This window comes from Anguilla rostrata, chromosome 18 (genome assembly GCF_018555375.3).
Source record: "Anguilla rostrata isolate EN2019 chromosome 18, ASM1855537v3, whole genome shotgun sequence".
Taxonomy (NCBI): Eukaryota; Metazoa; Chordata; class Actinopteri; order Anguilliformes; family Anguillidae; genus Anguilla; species Anguilla rostrata.
In genome coordinates, this window is record NC_057950.1 from 29,552,322 (window position 1) to 29,573,354 (window position 21,033).

Consider the following 21,033-nt stretch of genomic DNA (forward strand, 5'->3'; position numbering starts at 1 on the left):
GCACTTTGTGAGTACCTATATTATGATTATTATGATTAACATACGTATGTGCGTAATGTACATACGTGTGTATGTATGTATGTGTGTGCTGCTTTGCTTGGTGATTTCTACCTGAAGGATTTACACCTGTCAAAGCTACACCACAAAATGCATGTTTTCCTCCTCCTTACAGTTGTACAGCTCAGTGGATTTTGGAAGAAAATGGCAACTTGTCCATGAACACGTAACTCCAAACAGATTTTACTGGTAAGTCATGCCAGAGGCACTCTTTAGATCTAGTCATTTACTCAGCATGGGTTTGTGGATCTCAGGCCCAGACAATTTTGTATTTAGTGCCTTCCTGAAAAATGTCTACTGTGGCCCCCGCTCACAAGTACATTAGGAGGGTGCATTTAAAAAATTAAAAAATAAATAAAACCCAAACAAGCTGTATATGAACACTAATATCCGGTGTGAATGCTGGTCCCACTTATCGCACAAGTATTTTAAATGACCAGATTCACCTGCAGCCAATCACTCTGTGTGAAATGTGTGCATTTCATTAGCCTGCTTGCTATCTCACCAGCAGATTTAAATTAAGACATGGAGACGGTTACAGCTGCCGGGCTGGAGGGTGAGCTGATAAGACAGCAGAATGAACCGGTGCTCCTTCCCCGCTTCTTGGGGTTTGGAAAAGAGAACAATGAAACCAAATGTAACTAAAAGCACAGCAACACCGAACTCGCTAAAGAGAGACACCGCAGAGACTGTGCGGACAATCTTATAGCCGTAGCTGTCCTGCTGGGCTCACATTTAGTAGATCAGGGCTGTCCAATCCTGTTCCTGGAGATCTACCATCTTGTAGGTTTTCATTCCAACCCTAACAAAGCACCTCATTCAACAGCTAGAGATCTTGTTGAGCTGCTAAGTAGTAGAGTCAGGTGTGCCAAATTAGGGTTGAAATCAAATCCTACAGGAGGGTAGATCTCCAGGAACAGGGTTGGGCAGCCCTGTAGTAGACCATTCCTGTATAGCACAGCTGATGCCCTGTTTGGCCTGGTGTGTTTATGGATGGCAGCAGGCCACACCTGGGGCGTTTGCTAATGAGCCACAGCTGTGCATGCATCGAGGCCAGGCTGTGGAGCTCCCCACTTGTTTTGCATGGAGAGCAGTACTTTCAGCTCCTCCCCTCCACCCTTCAGCTTCACCCCCCCCACCTTGTAGCTCCCCCCATTTGCCCTGCAGCTCCATCTCTCCACTCTGTGGCTCCGCCTATTCACCCTTCAGGTCCACCCCTCTACCCTGTCCTTTGCCCAGCTCCACCCCCCCCAAAGCTCCTCCCCTCCAGCTTCACTCTACACATCAGAAAAATTGTTGTTTGATCACATATGCCATCCCGTTTTATGCTCTCCTACTGCAGCTAAAAAAAAGGCATAACCATGCACAAACTTCCATGATTAGCAAAATGCCTATTGGCATTTATGTGCAATAATTGGTGATCAATAACATTGATTGCAATTATCAAGGCATGGACATTACATACTGAAACACAGGCAATACTCAAATTCAGGGCCTTGACGCTATGATGTATTGCAGCTGATTGAACATCCAGTTGGGTGGGAAAGAGAAACTCAAGCATTTATCCGTTTATCATTACAAGGGAGCAAATTGAAAGTTGTCTATTACCGGGCCTGAACGCTCCCCGAAGGGCACTGTGCGCTCTCCGCTAACTGTCTTCCTCTTCCTCTGCCGCAGGTCAGTGATGGGCCTGGACAAGGAGCCGGATTTAGTGCACATAGAGGCCCACTCTGCTGACGGACGTGAGTACCTGCTCATCAGACAGCACAGAAAATCACTTCACCCTTCCGCCTGCCAGGGCTCGGAGGGCCGGGGAGGCCATCTCAGACAGGAAATGCATTCTGGGTCTGAAACGTGTCCCAGGGGTATTACACTGGATTATGCAACTCAGAATGTATCACTTGATGGATTAATAAAAAGGCTTTTCCTTCCGTCTCTCTAGGGGACTGAAAGCCATCACCATAATTTACAATGCTGCTTCCTTGAAAATCATTTTGATCCTTTAGAAGCAAATGGTTCTGGTTAGGATGTTTAGGCTATGAGCACAGTAAATGCAGGCATGTTCACTTCCTAATCAAATATAAACTGATTAAATGTTTTCTTCTCATTTTTAGGCCTATTCACAGAGGTTATTTTAATCCAGACAGTGTCTTCTAGGTGCTTATGAACACAAGCCATGAACATATAACATAAGTGCATGAATTCATAAATGTAATACATTCAGGAATATCAACAATGGGATTTTTAAAAGTGTATGCTCATGAACTCCTTCAGACCATGCTGTTTAGAAGAATAATATATTTGGTTCGACGGGCAGGAAGTAGATAAAAAATGAAGGTAGCCTCTGTGTACAGCTGGAAATGAAGGGCCAGGTCCTACTGCAAGCACTGATGAAGCAGAAGTCAAATACAATTTTGATTACCACCATTTTTTGCGATTACAAAGGCTTTGAATGTCCCTACCCACGTCCCCACTGGCGGTCTTATCCTGTGCGTTGTGTGTAAAGCAACGTCTTTAAATTACGCTTTCACACGTGTGACATTTATGAACCAATATTTTTCATCAAATGGGTAGAAAGAGTATACTATGACACCATGAGAAAGTTTGTATACGGAGTGTACTTACTGTACACGCACGCTGTATCACACCCCTGAAGGACAGAGCATGCCACCAGTATGGTTTCACTGTGCACCTCAGGGTATACGCAGTGACCTTTGACCTTTTTCTGGTTGTGATATGAAAAATGAAGATGTTTTCCAGACTCCTAATAATTAGAATTGGCATGTGAGCGGAGTGTGAAGTCTGCAAATAAAGTAGAAATGGCTTTGGTCCCACAAACGCCGTATTTAGAGAAATCACAGAATTGATGCTGGTTCTAGTGTTACTCTAGTGATTACTGTGCTTTATTGCATTGCACCTTCCTGAAACCTCAACAGAGTGAGAACTGCATATTATTTCATTTTCTGAAGAATCAATAAAGACTTAAAGGCTTGAACGGTTTGCTGTTTAAATTCCATTAACCTTTCCATGCTAGCTAGATGGACAAATGGGACAGCTATTTTGGCTTGCCTGTTAGTCACCTCCGATTGGCTACAAGCCCTATCAAATCAAATTTTAAAATTCATCTTGGCCCCTGAGATATAACTGGCTCTGATGTGCGTCTGTATCTCTTTCTTTCTGTTTAGGGGCACACTACGTGACCTGCAGAATCGTAAGCTGTTTGGAGTCCGGTAGAAGTTACCCTTTCCCCGGGCACATCGACACCAGCTCGCTGGTGGTCCAGGACGACTACGTTTTCATTCAGGTATGGCACTGCGTTGTACCAGATTTATCCGGGAAAGAAGTTTCATCGATGTCCCCAAATTCAACACGGTGCCAGTCGTTTGGATTCCATTCATCCATAATAATGACTGTTGGAGGCACGTGTCAGGATATTGTTGCTGTTGTTGCCTCAGTTCATTTCAGTTGAAAAGAAAGATTCTTGTTTTGTCAGTAATTGGCAGAGCTGAAAGATTTAGAAATATGACTCTAATAATATTAATTTAATATATTAGAGATCACCACTGAGTTGTTTCCTCTATCCCCCCCCCCCCCCACCCAACCATAGCTCAGTGCTTTTCCAGCTTGCATTTTTGAGCAATAATTTTATTTACATATTTTTGCAGTTCCAAAGGAATCTACAGACAAGGGCGACAAGGAGAGTATAAACTTACATTTTGCTCAATAGCGAAGATTTATTTTAAGGGCCACTGCTACAGTGGAGTGCATTCCTTTAAAAAGCTTCCTCTTTTTTTACTTAATTACCTCTTCCCTCTCCTAGCTCCTCTATGCTCTATATTATCTGTTCAGAGTTAGATGGCAAATTGGTTGTTTCATTTCATAATGAGGGCCCTTATGCCGTCTTCAAAAGCCAAGAGCAGGTCTAAGCAATAACTGCTGATTGCTGGAGGTTGCTGTTTTCGTGTGGGAGGAAGGAGAGCGTTTTTCATGATTTGGGTGAACGTTACAGCTCTCACCGCTGAATGAGAGTGTGCGTCATGTTATGTTGCATATTTGCAATATTTGCAAGTGCCTTTCTCAGCTGGGGGAAGTTAAATATTTCTCTTGGCAAAACATATCGAGGATATCGATTGGTCCGCAGCACATTTTCCCAGTCAGCTTGAACACATCAGAGGAAAGAACAGAATAAGTATTGTAGAGTGAAAATATCTTTCCTTTGGATTCTTTGGAAATGATTGTCATTCCATGGGAGGATTAATGTAATATGTCAAGCACAGCATCTTTGCAGTACCTTCCGAATCCTTCTTGCCAGTTAGAAAAGGATTACTCCTAACATTTTCTGTTTGATTTCTCAGATGTATTGCCCTTAGGTCTGAGCCCAGATTCAGTAAAAATCAGGGCTGTACCAATTAGCATATTAACCGGTTATCCGATCAACTTCAGTGATTTGCCAACAAATTTTATGCAGAAACTGATCATACTTTTTAATTTGAAAGTTGAAAATTTTAAACATGTAATGCAGTCACTCCAGGGGAAAGAAAGTACAGTAGCTGAAAATCATCAGCAGGAGGATTATTAAATCTGAAGTTATTTGCAGGTGTATAAATGTTGTAAATAAAGGGTTTTCTTGTAGTGTGGTTACTTCACAGTATCACCTGCTATGATTAGCCATCTGAATGAAACTGGTGATGGGGAAACTGAAACAGCTGGCCTGGCGGCAGATACAGTAATGTTAAGCAAACAAGGCTAGGTTTCAAGTCAACAGTGCTAAGTGTGCTAAAAAATAGAAGCATTTAGCCAACTCAGTACAAGTCTGGATTGCATCAAATCATCATCAAGTAACATGGTTTAGGATGGGGGGGGGGGGGGGTAGAGGCAGTTCTGCAGCGAGGAATATCCATATTAATACTTTATTCACATGATTTAACTTTCCCTATTAATCTACCAATTAAATCAGCCAATGGGAAAAAAAATGAAACTACTTTTTTAATAGGTTGGCAGCCAAATAAAACATCCATGCAAAAATGATATTATGATTGAAATGAAAACATTTTTTCCATTAACTTTGGCCATCACTGTATTCAAACTTTGTTTATGAAGAAATAATATTTACAACTCGGATTTAATTGTAAGCCAGGGACGGAGGATTGAATCCTTTGTTATTTTAAGATTGCAATATCTATTGTTTATTCTTTTGCGTTTTGCAGTCTTACCTGGCATAATCCAGTTAAACGTTTTGGAAATGAAATATAAATAGTAGACTATTCCTTATTTGTACTATGTGTGGCCAAACAAATCATGTATAGTGTATAATCATCGATAGCGACTTTTCTCTCAATTTATAACATTGAATAATTCAAGTGTACATCAGCATACTTCTCATGAGTATACACATGTACAAATATATATATATATATATATATATATATATATATATATATATATATATATCAGCAGAGCACAGAATATATACTGTATATATTCTGTGCTCTGTTGATCTTGCCTGGTGTAATTGAGCCTACCAATATGACCAGAAGGCAGGGTTTGCACTTTTTGAGAGTATTTCATTGGTTCTAATAATACACCAGATAAGATCAGTAAAGCGTAGTAAAGTAGTTGAATCCAAAATAAATATGTATTTGACCCAGGTCTGATATATATATATATATATATATATATACACATATGATATAGTGTTTCATCCATTACTCCACTTTCCATATCGGCAATGCAAGTTAAACTTAACATCCCAGAAGGCATCTAAGAGGATGACCCACATAGGGCAACTCTAGGGCTTCCGTTACACCTGTGAGCATGCTCTAAACATGCCATGGCTAGACAAAGCGTGATCTATCATTGCTCACGCCAGACGCTTGCTTATCTGGGCCATGAATGTGATTGATGCATGCCCAGCTGCAGCTCCACGCCAGCAGTCAGAATTAGCATCAGCGCTACAGCGGCCCAGGTAATGGGGCCGGTGTGAGGAGCTCCAGACTGTGTGTGAATATGGGGTTCCTTAACCGAGCCCCCTGCTCCTGTTCTCCCTCTCTCGCTGTCTTCTCTGTGGAAGGTCAGAGTTTTATGTTCATTACTTACACTTAGTTGTTTTTTCTTTTGGGATATGTGTGTGCTCATAGATTCATTAATAAATGATATTCTTCTTTTTTTCAATTAATTTAATTCAGTTAACTTAATAGATAATAAGTATTATGTTCCTATCATTTGTGCTGTTATTGTTTTTGCTGCTTGTCTTTTTTCTTTTTCATTATATATTCTTACTGTAGTTGATTGCTGTTGTCACTGCGCTTTGGCAATATGTATTTTTAAATATGTCATGCCAATAAAGCATTTGAATTTGAATTTGAATTTGATACCAAATGTCAGAAATGTATTTAGATACTTTATGGGTACTGGGAATGGTCCAGGAATCAAGGAGTTAGGAATGATGTAAAACACAAGGCCAGCATACGTTCAGAATTATTCACTCTTATGCTATACAGCATCGCGTGTCCCTGGAAACCCTGCTAACTGAACTCTGCCTGCTGTCTCTGTGGGTTTCTCTCTCATAGCCAGTGAGTGTTGAGATCAGTCAATGATCAATATAAAGTTTGAGTTTGATGATCATCAGTAATGGGCTTGGACTTCTTGATTTAGCTAACAGTTGCAATCCTGCATCGGGGGGTTGTTGTTTGTTGTTGGTTTTTCCCTATGGTCATCCCTGATGGATTATTGGCTCTTTCTGACAGGTGGTCCTACTGATGCCTTCTGCTGTGTCGTGCCACATCATATGCATGAGAGCAGCTGTCTCTGTATACTGCAGGTGTAAACTTTTCTGTTGTTATTTTTTCTCCAGGTTACCACAGCCGGACGTGCCAGTTACTTTGTATCCTATCTGAGGGAACCCTTTGTGCGAATTAAACTGCCCAAATACTCCCTTCCCAAAGTAAGTAAACTTTCTGTGTCATGTGGAGTAATGATCTTGACCTTTTCAAAGTCTTGTTGTCAGGACATTCATCAACTATAAATTGCCTATTTAAATTTTAAGAGGATTTATTGCAGATACAAGATCTATAAATCGGGAACAGTGGATGCAATTCAATTTTACTCAGCTATGATTCGTCCAGCCAAGAACTGCACATTTCTGCTAATCATCATCTATTAATCTCAAAAAGACACATGTACATAAAGCCATTCACTGACATAGCTACTGCAACAGACCAAGCTCTTTGGTCAGTTTCTCTGCTTGTTAACTCGGCCTGCATTTTGACTCATTTCAATGCAGACCTTAATTTATATTTCTGTGCATTGTGTAAGTGTGGTAAAAGTGTGCAGTCAACAACAGTAGCTCATCAAGGAATGTAATGTGAAGCTCTGATAAGCTTTGGCTAGCCAGCTGCTGTATAAAGCATTTAACTTTGGAGAAACAAGAGCTGGAGAAGTGTTTGACGTACGTGTGAGAACAGAACTATCGACAGATGATCATGGTTTAAATTGCTATGCTAAAATTGAGATGCTGGGGATTAGCAGTGTTCCTTCAAAAAACTAAAAGAGTCTTTGTGATAAATCCGTTTGTTGTGGGTGACCTCATTACAGTTCTGAAGAATGTTATGCACTCGGTAGGTGGAATTATGCGAGGGGAAAAAGTTTCAATTCCACACATGCAGCTCCTGTATACTGCAGAGAAACCGATATAAGGATTATAGAATACATTCTTTTCAAAGTGTATCAATTTATTTGGAATACGGTGTCTTTTCCAAGCTGATTAACAGCAAAATTAAGCGTCAGGATAGTTAAAAAGAGACTCTGAAGAATAAGTTTCAATGATGTAATAAAGCATCAGTGTAGGGTGTGTGCGCAGCTAGTTAAATCTTTCCCAAAGACTGGCAGGTTTGGTCCCCTCATTTTGCTTTTTAGCTGTCCCTTATCACACGTATCTCTCAGACTGGTGCAATGTGTGAGTATCATGTAGAGCACATCATTTTGCTTTCACTGTGCTGTGAAGCATCAGTTCTTTTCCCAGCAGTGCTGTGTTCTCGGCTGTGTTCTGTGAAGCCGTTGCTGAAAGCTCTTTCACCACAGGAAGGAAAGCAGCCGCAGACAATGGTAACAGGGACAGGGTAGCCATATTTCCAGAACTGTATGCACCTTTTACATAACAGGAACGCAAGTTAGCAATCAAACAGCGAGGGAGTTTTTTTTAATGAAAAGGTAAACAATTTTACATAGTTTAAATGAATTCATTGAATATGTTGATGTATAATTCTGTGAAAGAATGTTATCAGTCGACTGATACTAATCAATGATTGTTCAGGGAAAAAAACACATTATATATTCTTGTCAAATATAAATCTTTATAATAATTAAAGTTCTGCCAAAAAAAGTACATTTTCAGATGAGTCCACATTTGTATTGATCCGTAGTTTTCCGTTGGCTTTGAAAGCTAATTTTCACGCTGAGCTAGTTGTGTTTAAAGCTCATTACTAGGTGTGTGAGGCGTAGAAGTGAACCCATATACCCTGACTAATAAAAAGCCTTTTTTTTCAAAAACTAGATGAATGAGAAAATGAAACTGAGACACAATTCGCTCTTATAAAAGGAAAAAATCTGGATATTTTCAAAAAGCTTTCCACCATATGTTACAAAACTGTTTATTTTCCTTGCACCTTTGAATTCCCAAATGTCATTTTTGTCTTTGTGATGCATCCAATTCCAGTGGTCCATGCTGGAATTACAGCTTTTTTAAATTCATAGTACCCCATTTTAGGGGACAAAAAGTTATTGTCAAATTTAGTACTTGGTTGTAAATCTGTGACCATTGAACCACAGGCCTGTATCTTCAGTTCCTGTTTGTTTCAGGGAATTTTTGCCTTCAGTCTTGTCTTCAGCATATTCATTTAGATTTAGGTCAGGTGATTGACTTGGCCAATCAAGAACATTCAGTTTTTTGGCCCTGAAAAACTCCTTGGTTGGTTTAGCAGAGTGTTTGGGGTCTTTGTCCTGCTGCAAGGTGAAGTGCCCTCCAATTAGTTTTGAGGCATTTGGTTGGATCTGAGCATCTAAGATGTTTCTGTAAACTTTAGAATTTATCTTGCCACCCTTACATTAGCACTGACAGTCTGCACTTTAAGCTACAATTTGTTGTTTATTTTAAATTCAAAACAACAAAAATTGTGTCAGTCCAAATACTTACAGACTGCGCTGTACAACACCCAAAGTCTGCAGTCCCCATATGCCACAGTTCCACAAGAGGCAAAAGAAACTGTATGGCAGATGGGAGATGGACGGATATTTAACCTTACAATGGAAATGTTTTTAAATGAGGTTTTTTTTAATGATCTCAGAATCCCACTTAAAGCTTTAAATACTGTACCTCAGTATTTCATATGAAAAAAAAATCATAGGAAACTTGCCTTGAATTAAAGTATTCACATGCGAAAAGAAAATCTCACGCTAACTGGACATTTTGACGTGATTGCCTTATTTTCACATGAACTGAAATTTACACATGCAAAAACAAAATATTTGACATGCAAAATTTTCGCATTTGACTGACTTTTTCAAATGTGAACCACAATATTCACATGTGAAAATAGCATTGTCACGTGAATGATGTGTTTACATGTGATTGGCTTTTCTCACATGTGAACTACATTTTACATATGCAGTAACAAAACATGTGACATGAAATTTGCGTCTTCACATGGAAATCCCACATTTCATGTGGCTGACGTTTTCCTAATGTGAACTGCAATTCTCACATTTGACAACAAAATGTGACTTGAAACAAATAGCTTACTGTAGGTTACATTTTTTTTCTGCTCTCATTTTATAAGTGGGATTACTTTTTATAGTTCACATGTGCACTCTTCACATGTTGGGTGTTCACGTGATTTTCACATGTGATTTTTTGTGATCCAAAGCTGTGAAAATGACTCAGAAGGCTGTAAAGGTTCTACTGCATTTAAAAAGGTCAAGAATAACCGATGGAATCTGTAAATTGGTTACCTGCCAGCATGCCAGGTATAATGAATCTCTATAAAGCCCTGCACTGGTGAGCAGCCATTCCACCTCAGAGCCTTCTCATGTCAAACTGCAGAGGCTAAGCAGGTGTGGGCTTGGTCATTATGTGGATGTGAATCGTCTTGGGAAAATGAATCGCCTTCTGGAAGAGGTGTTGAGCAAGGGGTACGCTTCTTGCTAGACGAGGGATCTGGAGGGAAACCTGGAGGGCCGCTGTGTCTGCTGGATTTTGATGTGTTCCTGCACTTAAGTGCTTAATCTAAGCCATCGATTGGCTGAAGGGTCTGTGCACCTTGTTTCCACAGCCTGAATTGGCTGCTGATTGAAAGGAAATCACAAAAACCAGCAGAGACTGCAGCGATGCAGGAATGGTGTTTGAGAACCCTGCTCTAGAACAAATGGAAATCCACCCCTGCTCTAGAACCAATAGAAATCCACGCCTGCTCTAGAACCAATAGAAACCCACGCCTGCTCTAGAACCAATAGAACTCCACCCCTGCTCTAGGACCAATAGAAATACACCCCAGCTCTAGAACCAATAGAAATCTACCCCTGCTCTAGAACCAATAGAAATCCAATACCCACGGAGATGAGGGGAATGTGCTGTAGAAGGTGCCGTCTCTTCGGACAAAATGTTAAGCCAGGTCCTAAGGCGCCTTATCACAAAAGAGTAGGAGCGCTCACCCCTGCGTTCTGTCAAATTCCCACCAAACTGGCTTTACATGTCTGGCCACTTAATCATCTGATTGGCTTCCCAATCCCTTGGGTTCCCCACCTACTTTGGTTCGCCAAGTATTAGCTGATAAACAGCTCTCAGTTGGCCTACCTGATAAAATAAAGGGAAATAAATTATAAATACAGCCACCAGTTCATAATGCTGAATAATAAATGGCTTCAAGAGCTCTGTAATATCTGTTATGGCTTTCTTACAGGATTGAAACCAGGGATTTATAATAAAGCTTTTTTACCCTGAGTACACTGTGTCTCATAGTTGGTTGCAAGGTTGCCACGTTTTTGTCTGGGCTCCTTTTGATGTTGTAGGAAATGGGGCATTTTGACACAGTACCAGGTGCAAAGAGAGTAAGCCATTATTTGTTAAAGCACACAGGAATGCAAATTAGACCAATTTGTTGCATATAGAATGGGCAAACAGTAGCAACAATAAGAAAATAAATATGTCCATTTTTCTGGCCCGTGAAAATTTGTTGAAAAACACAGAAGATTGGTCCAATTAAATCTCTTCTCTAGGTATTTAAAACTGACATGACAAAGGCAGTCAGTAAGACAGTGATTACCTTAGGTCTTAGAGACAGTGGGTACTGCAAGTCTTAGAGGCAGTGGGTACTGCAGGTCTGCAGTGGTTTGAGACAGAGATTGCTTCTGCCAGAAAAACTGCGAAGCCCTTTCAGCTCCTCCCCCTTCACTCCTCCATACATCAGAGAAAAGTAGCCGTGTTGTGGATTCCCATCTCATATACGCATACAGCGTAGACACTGCGAGGTGCCAGAGCAGGTGAAGCAGGGAGTGGATGGGATTCGTTTAGAGATGGACGGGATTCGTTTAGAGATGGACAGGATTAGTTTAGAGATGAGCATGAAGCCTGTGGAGATGCCAGCATCAGAGAGTTATGTGTGCCACCTCCAGCAGGAGTGTCTTCAGCTCGAAATCACAGGAAGCAAATGCTGCTCAGCTTAAATTTTACCTTCCATGGTACAGCATTGTGCCTCCATGTAGGCTGACTAGTCCTACGACACCTTCCAGATTTTGTTTTTGAATTTGTTTCTTCTTGAAAAAACCACGGTCATACTCAGAACTAAAGCCTGATTTATACTTTGTCGCATGGCCCTTCCGAGAAGTGTGATATGCCAAAAATGACATTTCCAATGGAAAAGTGTTACACAACATTTTTTTTTCAGTGTCGCGCACCTCTAGAATTTTGTTATGTCGCAGAGCATCGAACAGTGTTTTCTGGACAGCCAATTGGAACAACAAAATTCTTTTTTCCATTCAAGTCTCTTTTTTAAACAGAAGTAGATATAAAATGTGTTCCTCCACCATTTCTCAGTAATTTCACGGGGCACCGCCATGTTTCCACAGGCGTGAAAGTCAGTAGTTCGGTGCCTCGTTACCATAGAGACAACAGAACCCTCCCCACGGCCCTTCGCCGAGGTGTAAATTCAGAACGTCGTGCGGCGCTTTCGTTTTTTGTCGCGCGACGCCCGTCGAAAGGGCCGTGCGCCGAAGCGTAAATCCGGCTTGCCGTCTGTCCCCCTGACAGGACATGCACATCATCAGCACGGACGAGAACCAGGTCTTCGCCGCCGTCCAGGAGTGGAACCAGAACGACACGTACAACCTGTACATCTCGGATTCGCGCGGCGTCCATTTCACCCTGGCCCTGGAGAACGTGAAAACCAGCAAAGGGGTGGAGGGAAACATAATGGTGGACCTGTACGAGGTATGTGTCGGCCGACGCAGTCTGAGGCTGCGGGGGCGAAAAACGACATTTAATTAAAGCTATTCCGATTCAGTTGTTATTTAGCTGCCAAACAAATCCAATTACATTTATTAACATTCAGCGAAATCCAATCTCCCTGCTACCTGCCCCGCAAAATATTTTGAGATTTAAAGAATAGAGAATGCATTTGTTAGACCCTCTTGTCCATAGGACGCATAACAATGCTGACATCCGGTTCAATTAAAAAGCAATTTATTCAAAATAGATTAGTTAGGAGCAGAACAAACAACTCTCTGCTTAGTTCAGAGATGGAAGCTGAGAATCAGAGTTTTTGTGCGAGCAGAATTAATAATATCATAGCATTTTGCACCACACAATTAACACCAATCTCATTTTAACCCAATTAAAAGAAAGATATTCAGGACCAATTACATATCATTTAAGCAGGTCCCAAGTGAATAGTGTAATCAAGCTTATATGACTGAAAAATTTTCCCTGTACAAAGGTCAATCTGATACATGCTGACCCAAAATTAAACAAAATAATTTTCCATAATTACAGAGGCTGGCAGTGTTTCAAAGTTTTTTTTCCCCTCCTCATTAATGAACATCACAGTTATAATTGAACACATGACAAGATAATTATGCATGATCCTTTAAAACAGACCGATCATAATGCATTTTATTCATCCAACAAATGATTATGTTATAATTATGTTATAATTACCTTATTGAGGTAAGCAGGAAAATTCTGACAATGGAAGAAGTAACATCTAAAGGTCCCGCTTCCTCAAAGAGATGTCTTCAGCAACATACTGTATGGATATGAAGGTTTTTTTTTTTTTTGAAGTAATCAACCAGTTTCCACAACTGACAAACTATCACAGAAGACCAGGTTACCCAAATGATAATGGACTCAATATAATGCATTTACGTGACATTACATTACGTTACAGGTATTTAGCAGACGCTCTTATCCAGAGCGACTTACACAACTTTTTACATTGTATCCATTTATACAGCTGGATATATACTAAAGCAATTTCGGTTAAGTACCTTGCTCAAGGATACAACGGCAGTGTCCTACCCAGGAATCGAACCTGCGACCTTTCGGTTACAAGCCCAGTTCCTTACCCACTGTGCTACACTCCGTCCTATGCACACACTGATGCACACACACGTGCACACATGCACACACACATATGCACATGCACACATACAGTACACAGAAACACATACACACACATACACAGCCACATTTTGCCAACTGCATATTAAAATCTTACCATTCTTTTACGGTAAGCTACATATGTTAACTTAACTACATAACAATCACAAGCTTTCTTAAACGCTGCCAGGCATGCATTCATTTAGAAAGAGTTGAGTTCTGCACATGTAAATGCACCTTTAGCCATGATGAATTCATGCTATTTGTGCTGTCACATATAACCAGGCACATAAACAGATATCCACCGACGCACACCTTTTTTTTTTTTTTTGAGGGGCTGCACAGGGGTAATACATCGTTTTTACATCGAATGACAGCTTCTCATTAACTGCAGCTGTCCAGTCAGCAGCTCGTGTTCCTTCTGTCAAACGTAGCACCTATTAATGCCACTTATGTGGGTTGCCTCGGAATAGAATGTGTCTGTATACTTTTCAAACGGTATTTGATTTGATTTGATTTTCTGCTCAGCCGGAACAGTCGGAGCGATTTCTGATTCGCTGTGCGCTTTTAAGTTTAGTTATAGAATAAAAGCTCTAAAGCAAGGTGCCGACAGGAGACGCGAAGAGCATTATAAAAGCTCAGAAATGCAATTTGCTTATCTGTTGAGTGTCTGTGTCATTGCTCAGCGTCTTTCCCTTCCCCCAGGTAGAAGGAATCAAAGGAATTCTCATCGCCAACAGGAAGCTCGACAACCAAGTGAGATCATACATCACTTATAATAAAGGTCAAGAATGGCGTTTAATACAAGCTCCTTCAACAGACCTATCGGGCAATGACATTCACTGCATTTTGGTAAGCATGGTCTGGTATGATTGTGTTAAATAACCGTTGGATTGTTTGGCTAACTTTACATCTTTTCATTATAACTGGTCCTTCTGTGTCTCCTTGGTGATGTCACACTTCTGTATTAGCTGAGGCTAACACTGGCGTTCTCCATTTTATTCAGTAGCTCTGGATAAGAGAATCTGCTGCTGTTTGTAATGTAATGTAATGATGGCATGAATGCCATTTTGTTTGTTTATTTTCCCATATAGAGGAATGGCTTATCTATGAAAATAATATTTCCCATATACAAGTGAACTTTCAGAAGAATAGGGTTTTGCCTAGGTAGCGTTAGACCAAGTGACCTTTGACCACCACATATTTTTCTCTAAAAATGTGTCCATTGTAAATGTATGAAAGCATATGATCACTCAAAATGTATTTAAGGCCTATATGAAGTATGCATCCTGTCCATCTTCAAAGTATAATACATCTACAAATCATTAAGCATGTTTGTGCATAGTAAAATGTCCAACGTTACTTAAACTCTTGACAGATAACATTTGGTCCCGCTCTGGACCAGAGTAGGACCAAAAGTTATCTGTTAGAGTTCAATTAACATTTTGTTGACATTTTACTGTGCAGGAATTTGCAGTTTTATGCGGTTTTACTATACTGCATTTTTGGTCTCAGCTACAAATTACAAAATGGTAATTTTGCAAATACCAAATGTTGTTTTGTTACACAGTATTTTTAAAAAAAATCACTAATGTCAACCTGAGTTTAGAATCAAGCACTGGTAAACTGAGTCAAATTGAGAACAAAATACATTGGATTAAATTCGCTCCTTAATCCTGCACTCTCACAACGCACAATATTTAAACAAAATTTCAACCTTACACCTTCGAACTGTCAAACATATGGAAGAAGAAGCACTTTAATATTTATTTAATAAGTTAGAATGCAACTGGTTTGAGCTTAAAATATAATCCCTTATAATTCCTTTTTGTCTCAGTGTTTTCCACCGTTGTTGAGAACCCCTCCTTCTCTCATTGAGTGCTGTAGTGTGCAGGCACACCTGTTTTGTTTACTTACAATATAATATTTGTGTACTGCCTTGTATACGTTGTGTGAAAACCACTCATGATTAACTGCAGAATGTATTTTCGCTTCACACAAGCTACTGCTGGCTTCTTTCTGGCCATGAATTCAGACAGCACAACGGGGGCTGTAGCTTTATGACATTGAAACATGTGTGAGCGAACACATAATGGACGAATTGATGGACAGAGTCCATTTATTTATGGATCTGGAAGTGCATTTAGTGGTCTTAATACGTGCTGAAAAATGAGCTTTTCCCTCAAGGGCATCTTAATTGATTAAGGACCGATAGCAATTAGATTGTATATACACATATGGCCATTAAAGATGAACAAACTCTTCAACGAGCAATTTAATGTGATCGCTCCTGTGTGTCTGCGGGCTGCCGGGATTCCATTTGAAATGCTCCTTTGAAAGATTTTTATTGATTTTTTTTTTTTTTTTTTGAATTAGCCACCAACGACGGTTCACCAATTAAATAACAGAACCAAGGAGACGAGTGCATCACAGAGCTCCGGTTAAAGGGTGAATTTAATGGCGGATTGAAGTGACATTCTAATTGCGTCCTCAGTTTGTTTTTTCCCCCTCTTTAGATTTTAAAGTTCAGTCCTGTTGTCCTTGGTGTCCTCATTAATGATGTCACGCTTTCGTTTGGAAAGATGAAAGGGGGCCGTTGGCTCTCCCCGGTCTCTGGACTTATGTAATTGTCTTTGGAGGGTTCTCTTCGGCCGAGGGGAATCGGCTGTGGGTTTTATGGAGAGCAGCTTCCTCTTTGTCTTAACAGCAGATAAAGGCAATTAAACACACTATCAATACCGCTGGCCTCTTACTAAACGAGGGAGGAGAATTCTCACTGAAACATATTTGCTTGGTTCCTTGCTGGAGAGATTTACCATTTCTTTTAGTTGAACCAACACGATTATTCTGAAATAACTGCCAAGGTTCCCTCTGAGTATCAGTAACACTGCTATATGTCATTGGCTAACACAAATGTAGGATCTTGACTTTAGCGATTCAAGTGATTTAAATGAGGAGCGCTTAAGGCGATTGTGGTGCGCATCATTTTGTAGTTTGGCTTTGTATCTTGACCTTGCACATTATGATTAGCACATTGTGCAGTGTACAACCAAACAGAACAACACAAGACCTGTAAAGGTTGCGTTATTGTCCTTATCTGCACTGCCAGTGACAAGCCGGAAATGCTATTTCACTTTTATTTTACAGTAAATCTAGTATACATGCTTTTTTTTTTTGGGGGGGGGGGGCGGGTCTCCTTATCAGTTTAGTCATTAAAGGGGAAGGGGGCTCCCCTAACAGCAGCTCAGTCATTATTAAGGGAGTCCTAAAGAGACTCATTATTAAAAGGGTGCTAAAGTTTCAGAGTTCAGCTTTGGCTGCATCGCTGGCCCACTATGGTGGGAGAAAACTATTGTGGGATACGACTGGTCTCGCCTCTCCAGGGTTGGACAAGTTCCCTGCGTACCACTGAGCTAGTTTACCCTCCGCAACACACGGGGTGCCGGCAGTGATAATTGGTTACAGATGCAGCAGTCCTCCGATCGGCGCTAGCTCTTGCCTGTAGTACCGTGTGGACAGTAGGGTGCAGTGTGCTTTTTTTCTCAGAGGAGAGTGTACTGGGGGTGGTCACATGCCACCAGTGCACAGGGCCTAACTGGCTATTCCAAAATGTATAAAAAAATAATATATTATGTTTTATATGTTATTTCAAAGACATGGTGGGTATTTTATATAATTGGACTATGAAAAGTGTTCATAGTCCAATTCTTGTTCTTTTTAAGTTCATTTATACAATGGCTGCTTTGCTTTTTTATCCTGGTGACTTTCCAGTCCTGTTTGAATTGAATGCATTATGAAATTTCAACCAGATTTATATATGGAATCTGTTTTTTTTCAGCCATTTTGTTCCCTACATCTGCATTTGCAGATGTCAGACAATCCCTACATTTCTGGAAGTATCTCCACTAAGAGTTCTGCACCTGGAATAATCGTGGCAACAGGTAAGGAAATCATCATTAAATTAAAAATAAAAATAATCTTGAATAAATGCCAAGGGCATATATTAAGGCTTGATGAGGTATTCATGCAATAAACCTGCACAACCCACTCAAGCGACCTACTGGATTATCTGATGGCCTTATTTGAATGTTAATGGGAATTTCTAATCCAGATTGGCAGCCTGGTGAAGTGGCTGTGCAGTACTTTAATGATACTTGCACTCTTGGTGCAGACTTGGACTACTTGGCCTCCCAAACCAAATGTGATTTTTAGTTACGGTGAAAAGTAGGAATAATTTTATTTTTCTGGAATCCTGATGTTTCTGATTTCTGAGTGTTGTACTAATTTAGCTTACTTACTGTAACCATATTGTCACACCCCACAGTCCAACTCATTATGTTTCGCATAGGCTAGTTCTCAAAACATTGCTGTTCATGGGCTAAACAAATGAACTATGCCCAGTGCTGAAGTTATGGCAATTTTCACATGAAAAAAGAATATTTCATACTGTAACCAGTCAAAACGAATAATGTGATCATAAATGAGCATTTTCAAAATGGCTTTGAATCCATTCAGTTTGGAATTTTTGGCTTTTTTATTTTAATTTTTATTGGTTTATCTGACCTTCCATGTTTCCGCCCCACTCCGGTCTCACTGAGGTCCAGTTTTACAGTACACCACACCATTCTTGGGCTGGAAACATACTTGATTTAAATCACGCAAACGCGTTTGCAAAATGGCTGTCATACGTTACTTGAGATCATTCAGAATGTCTTTTGTGCACGTCCTTAAAAATCAACGCTACGCGTCCGTAAGGTGCAATACCCGTGTAAACTGCGGGGGCAGTATACATTTTATGTACCAGTGACATGACTGACGCTAGGAAGCCAGGCAGGATGGCGGAATCATTTGAAGAGAAGCTGTGATCTACCCCCTAGTGGTTGTACCTTTTAAACCTCCAGTCAGAGTAAAGCAAAGTAAGCACACGAATATGTGAACAATTTTGCAGTTGAATATGTGAACAGTGTCGCAGATGAATATGTGAACACTGTCGCTGACGAATATGTGAACAATGTCGCAGATGAATATGTGAACACTGTCGCTGACGAATATGTGAACAATGTCGCAGATGAATATGTGAACACTGTCGCTGACGAATATGTGAACACTGTCGCTGACGAATGTGTGAACAATGTCGCTGACGAATGTGTGAACAATGTCGCTGACGAATATGTAAACAATGTCGCTGACGAATGTGTGAACAATGTCGCAGACGAATATGTGAACAATGTCGCTGACGAATATGTAAACAATGTCGCTGACGAATGTGTGAACAATGTCGCTGACAAATATGTAAACAATGTTGCCCGGGATGCAACCATTTCACGTGCACGTAGCGCACGATTATTCAAGTATGTTTCCAGCCTTCCAGAACCCATCACAGTATAACTGCTCTGAAGCTAGAGCCACTGTTGCATCATGGGGCTTTTTCTGCATGGAATGTGACTGATTACAATGGCATTAAATGTTTCATTAAATGATAAAGTCAAGGCCTAATACCAGCATGTCACTAAGCATGCGTTAGATCCATCCATTAAACCAACGTATATCAAGTACAATGTCCATGTTATTGTCAAGAGTATGCTGGCCATCAGTGAACTCCTTGTGCAGTGTTTGTGGCACTGTATAATTCAATACACAAGCATTTACATAATTTTGCTAAGATTGTATTAGTTTTTACAGTGGATGTGCGTAATGGGGGCAGCTTTCTGTACATTTCATGCAGCTGTAGAACCACTTATCGAGCTGGGTATGTGGAGTCTACTCTTATGATGGAACATAGGGGTGTCTAGCTGTCATCTTATTAATGTGAGATTTATGAAACACCCTGGTGTTACCGCAGACAGATGACAGAACTCTGTCCATGGTTAGCTGGGAATCTATGGTGCTGTTTTTTTATCATTATTTACATGCCTGATCACATGCCTAACTGACTGTGTGGCAGATGATGGGAGGACTCTGTTGTTTATATGAAAAGAAGGGTGTTATGGGAATACATGTAATGGTGATGCAACGGAAATGCTAGTCATTATCATAGAAATATACTGCTATCTGTTAACACTTCTCTATAATTTCAACCTCATCCTAGAAGCAACAAATCAGTTTGTATATTTATCGCTAATGTGGATTCAGCCAACATCTGTTCTTATCTTTGACTGGCAATTAAATGCCAGCTTTATTCATTTTTTGTTAAAAAATGGTTTGCTTGTTCAGCAGTTGCCAAACTTAATGATATGTGCCAGATTGTTAGTCGCCAACATGCTATCCTTGTATTTACTACAAAGTACAAATGTGCAGCAAAATGTTTAGGGATAGATTTACTTTTGCGACTAGTTTCAAGCACAGATATGACACATTCAGACCCAGAAGCATGCGTGTTATGTATCAAACAGGTACATGGGGCTGGAAACACAGTATGTGTGTTATCTATACGAGTCATCATAAGGTGCACATCTCTCCTTAATGCATATGCATTTAAGGGAGGATCATGCAAATAGTGGATGAAGGTATAAGTGTGGCTGATTATGTATGACTAAAGTTTGCACAGTTAACGGGGGTTGATTTTTGCATTAAATTTCTCCACCCCCGAAGAGCAACCATAAATCAAAGCACAAGTACAGGGATACACAGGTATAGGCCTAGAAGATGGATTCGTAGAGAGAATCTTTGCAACAAAGCTCACACTATTTCAACTCCCCGATTTCTGTGACGAACACCCAGCCATAGGAATTACTAATTACTGTCCTGGAAGAAATAAAAGATGTGCTAGAACCTCGCACACAACGTTCCCATTCCATCCTGGCAACAGTCGAGCTCCGTGCAGCATCACACTCACTCACATCTGGATTAATTCGATAATGGCCGCCACAGCTGGACCATCGCTGTCCACGTTTGGCTGTACGCTGTCGTGGTGTAGCGCTGGGTGTGCTGCTGTGGCGGATGCACCAGCGGATGCATACTTTTCCGTACATCCAATGAAAATATTCAATGCGCTAAGAATAGGAGTTTTTTTTAACTGCACCTTTTTAAGCTCTACTTCGTATGCAAAATGTCCCATTCGCTGATTACGTAATTAGCCGTAGCTTTAGTAAATATGACAGTAATTTCACCGTACTGTGACCGCTTGACCCTCATCTGGCTGACGGTTTGCGCTGTGAGTTTAGTCTGGGCCTTAGTGTTTAATTCAATCCTGCCAGAGTTTGAGGCCAGTAGGAATCAAACATGCGTTATTAGAGTAAAATATGGCCAATCAGAAATGGTTTTACTAAATGTTTTACTGTGTTTTTGAAGCCTGAGCCTAGAGCACTAATTGTGGTATGTTCTGCGTAGGT

General features: G+C 40.5%; 1 protein-coding gene across 2 annotated transcripts in view; it reads left to right on the forward strand.

The window, feature by feature from the left end:
• LOC135244978 (VPS10 domain-containing receptor SorCS3-like) overlaps positions 1–21,033 on the forward strand; it is a 135,888-nt gene that overhangs the window by 89,401 nt on the left and 25,454 nt on the right. For both annotated transcript variants that reach the window (XM_064317701.1, XM_064317700.1), the window contains exons 5-11: positions 173–246; positions 1,735–1,799; positions 3,243–3,361; positions 6,911–7,000; positions 12,356–12,535; positions 14,408–14,554; positions 17,541–17,643. In XM_064317701.1, coding sequence (XP_064173771.1) covers positions 173–246; positions 1,735–1,799; positions 3,243–3,361; positions 6,911–7,000; positions 12,356–12,535; positions 14,408–14,554; positions 17,541–17,643 — 778 coding nt within the window. The remainder of the gene's footprint in view (positions 1–172; positions 247–1,734; positions 1,800–3,242; positions 3,362–6,910; positions 7,001–12,355; positions 12,536–14,407; positions 14,555–17,540; positions 17,644–21,033) is intronic.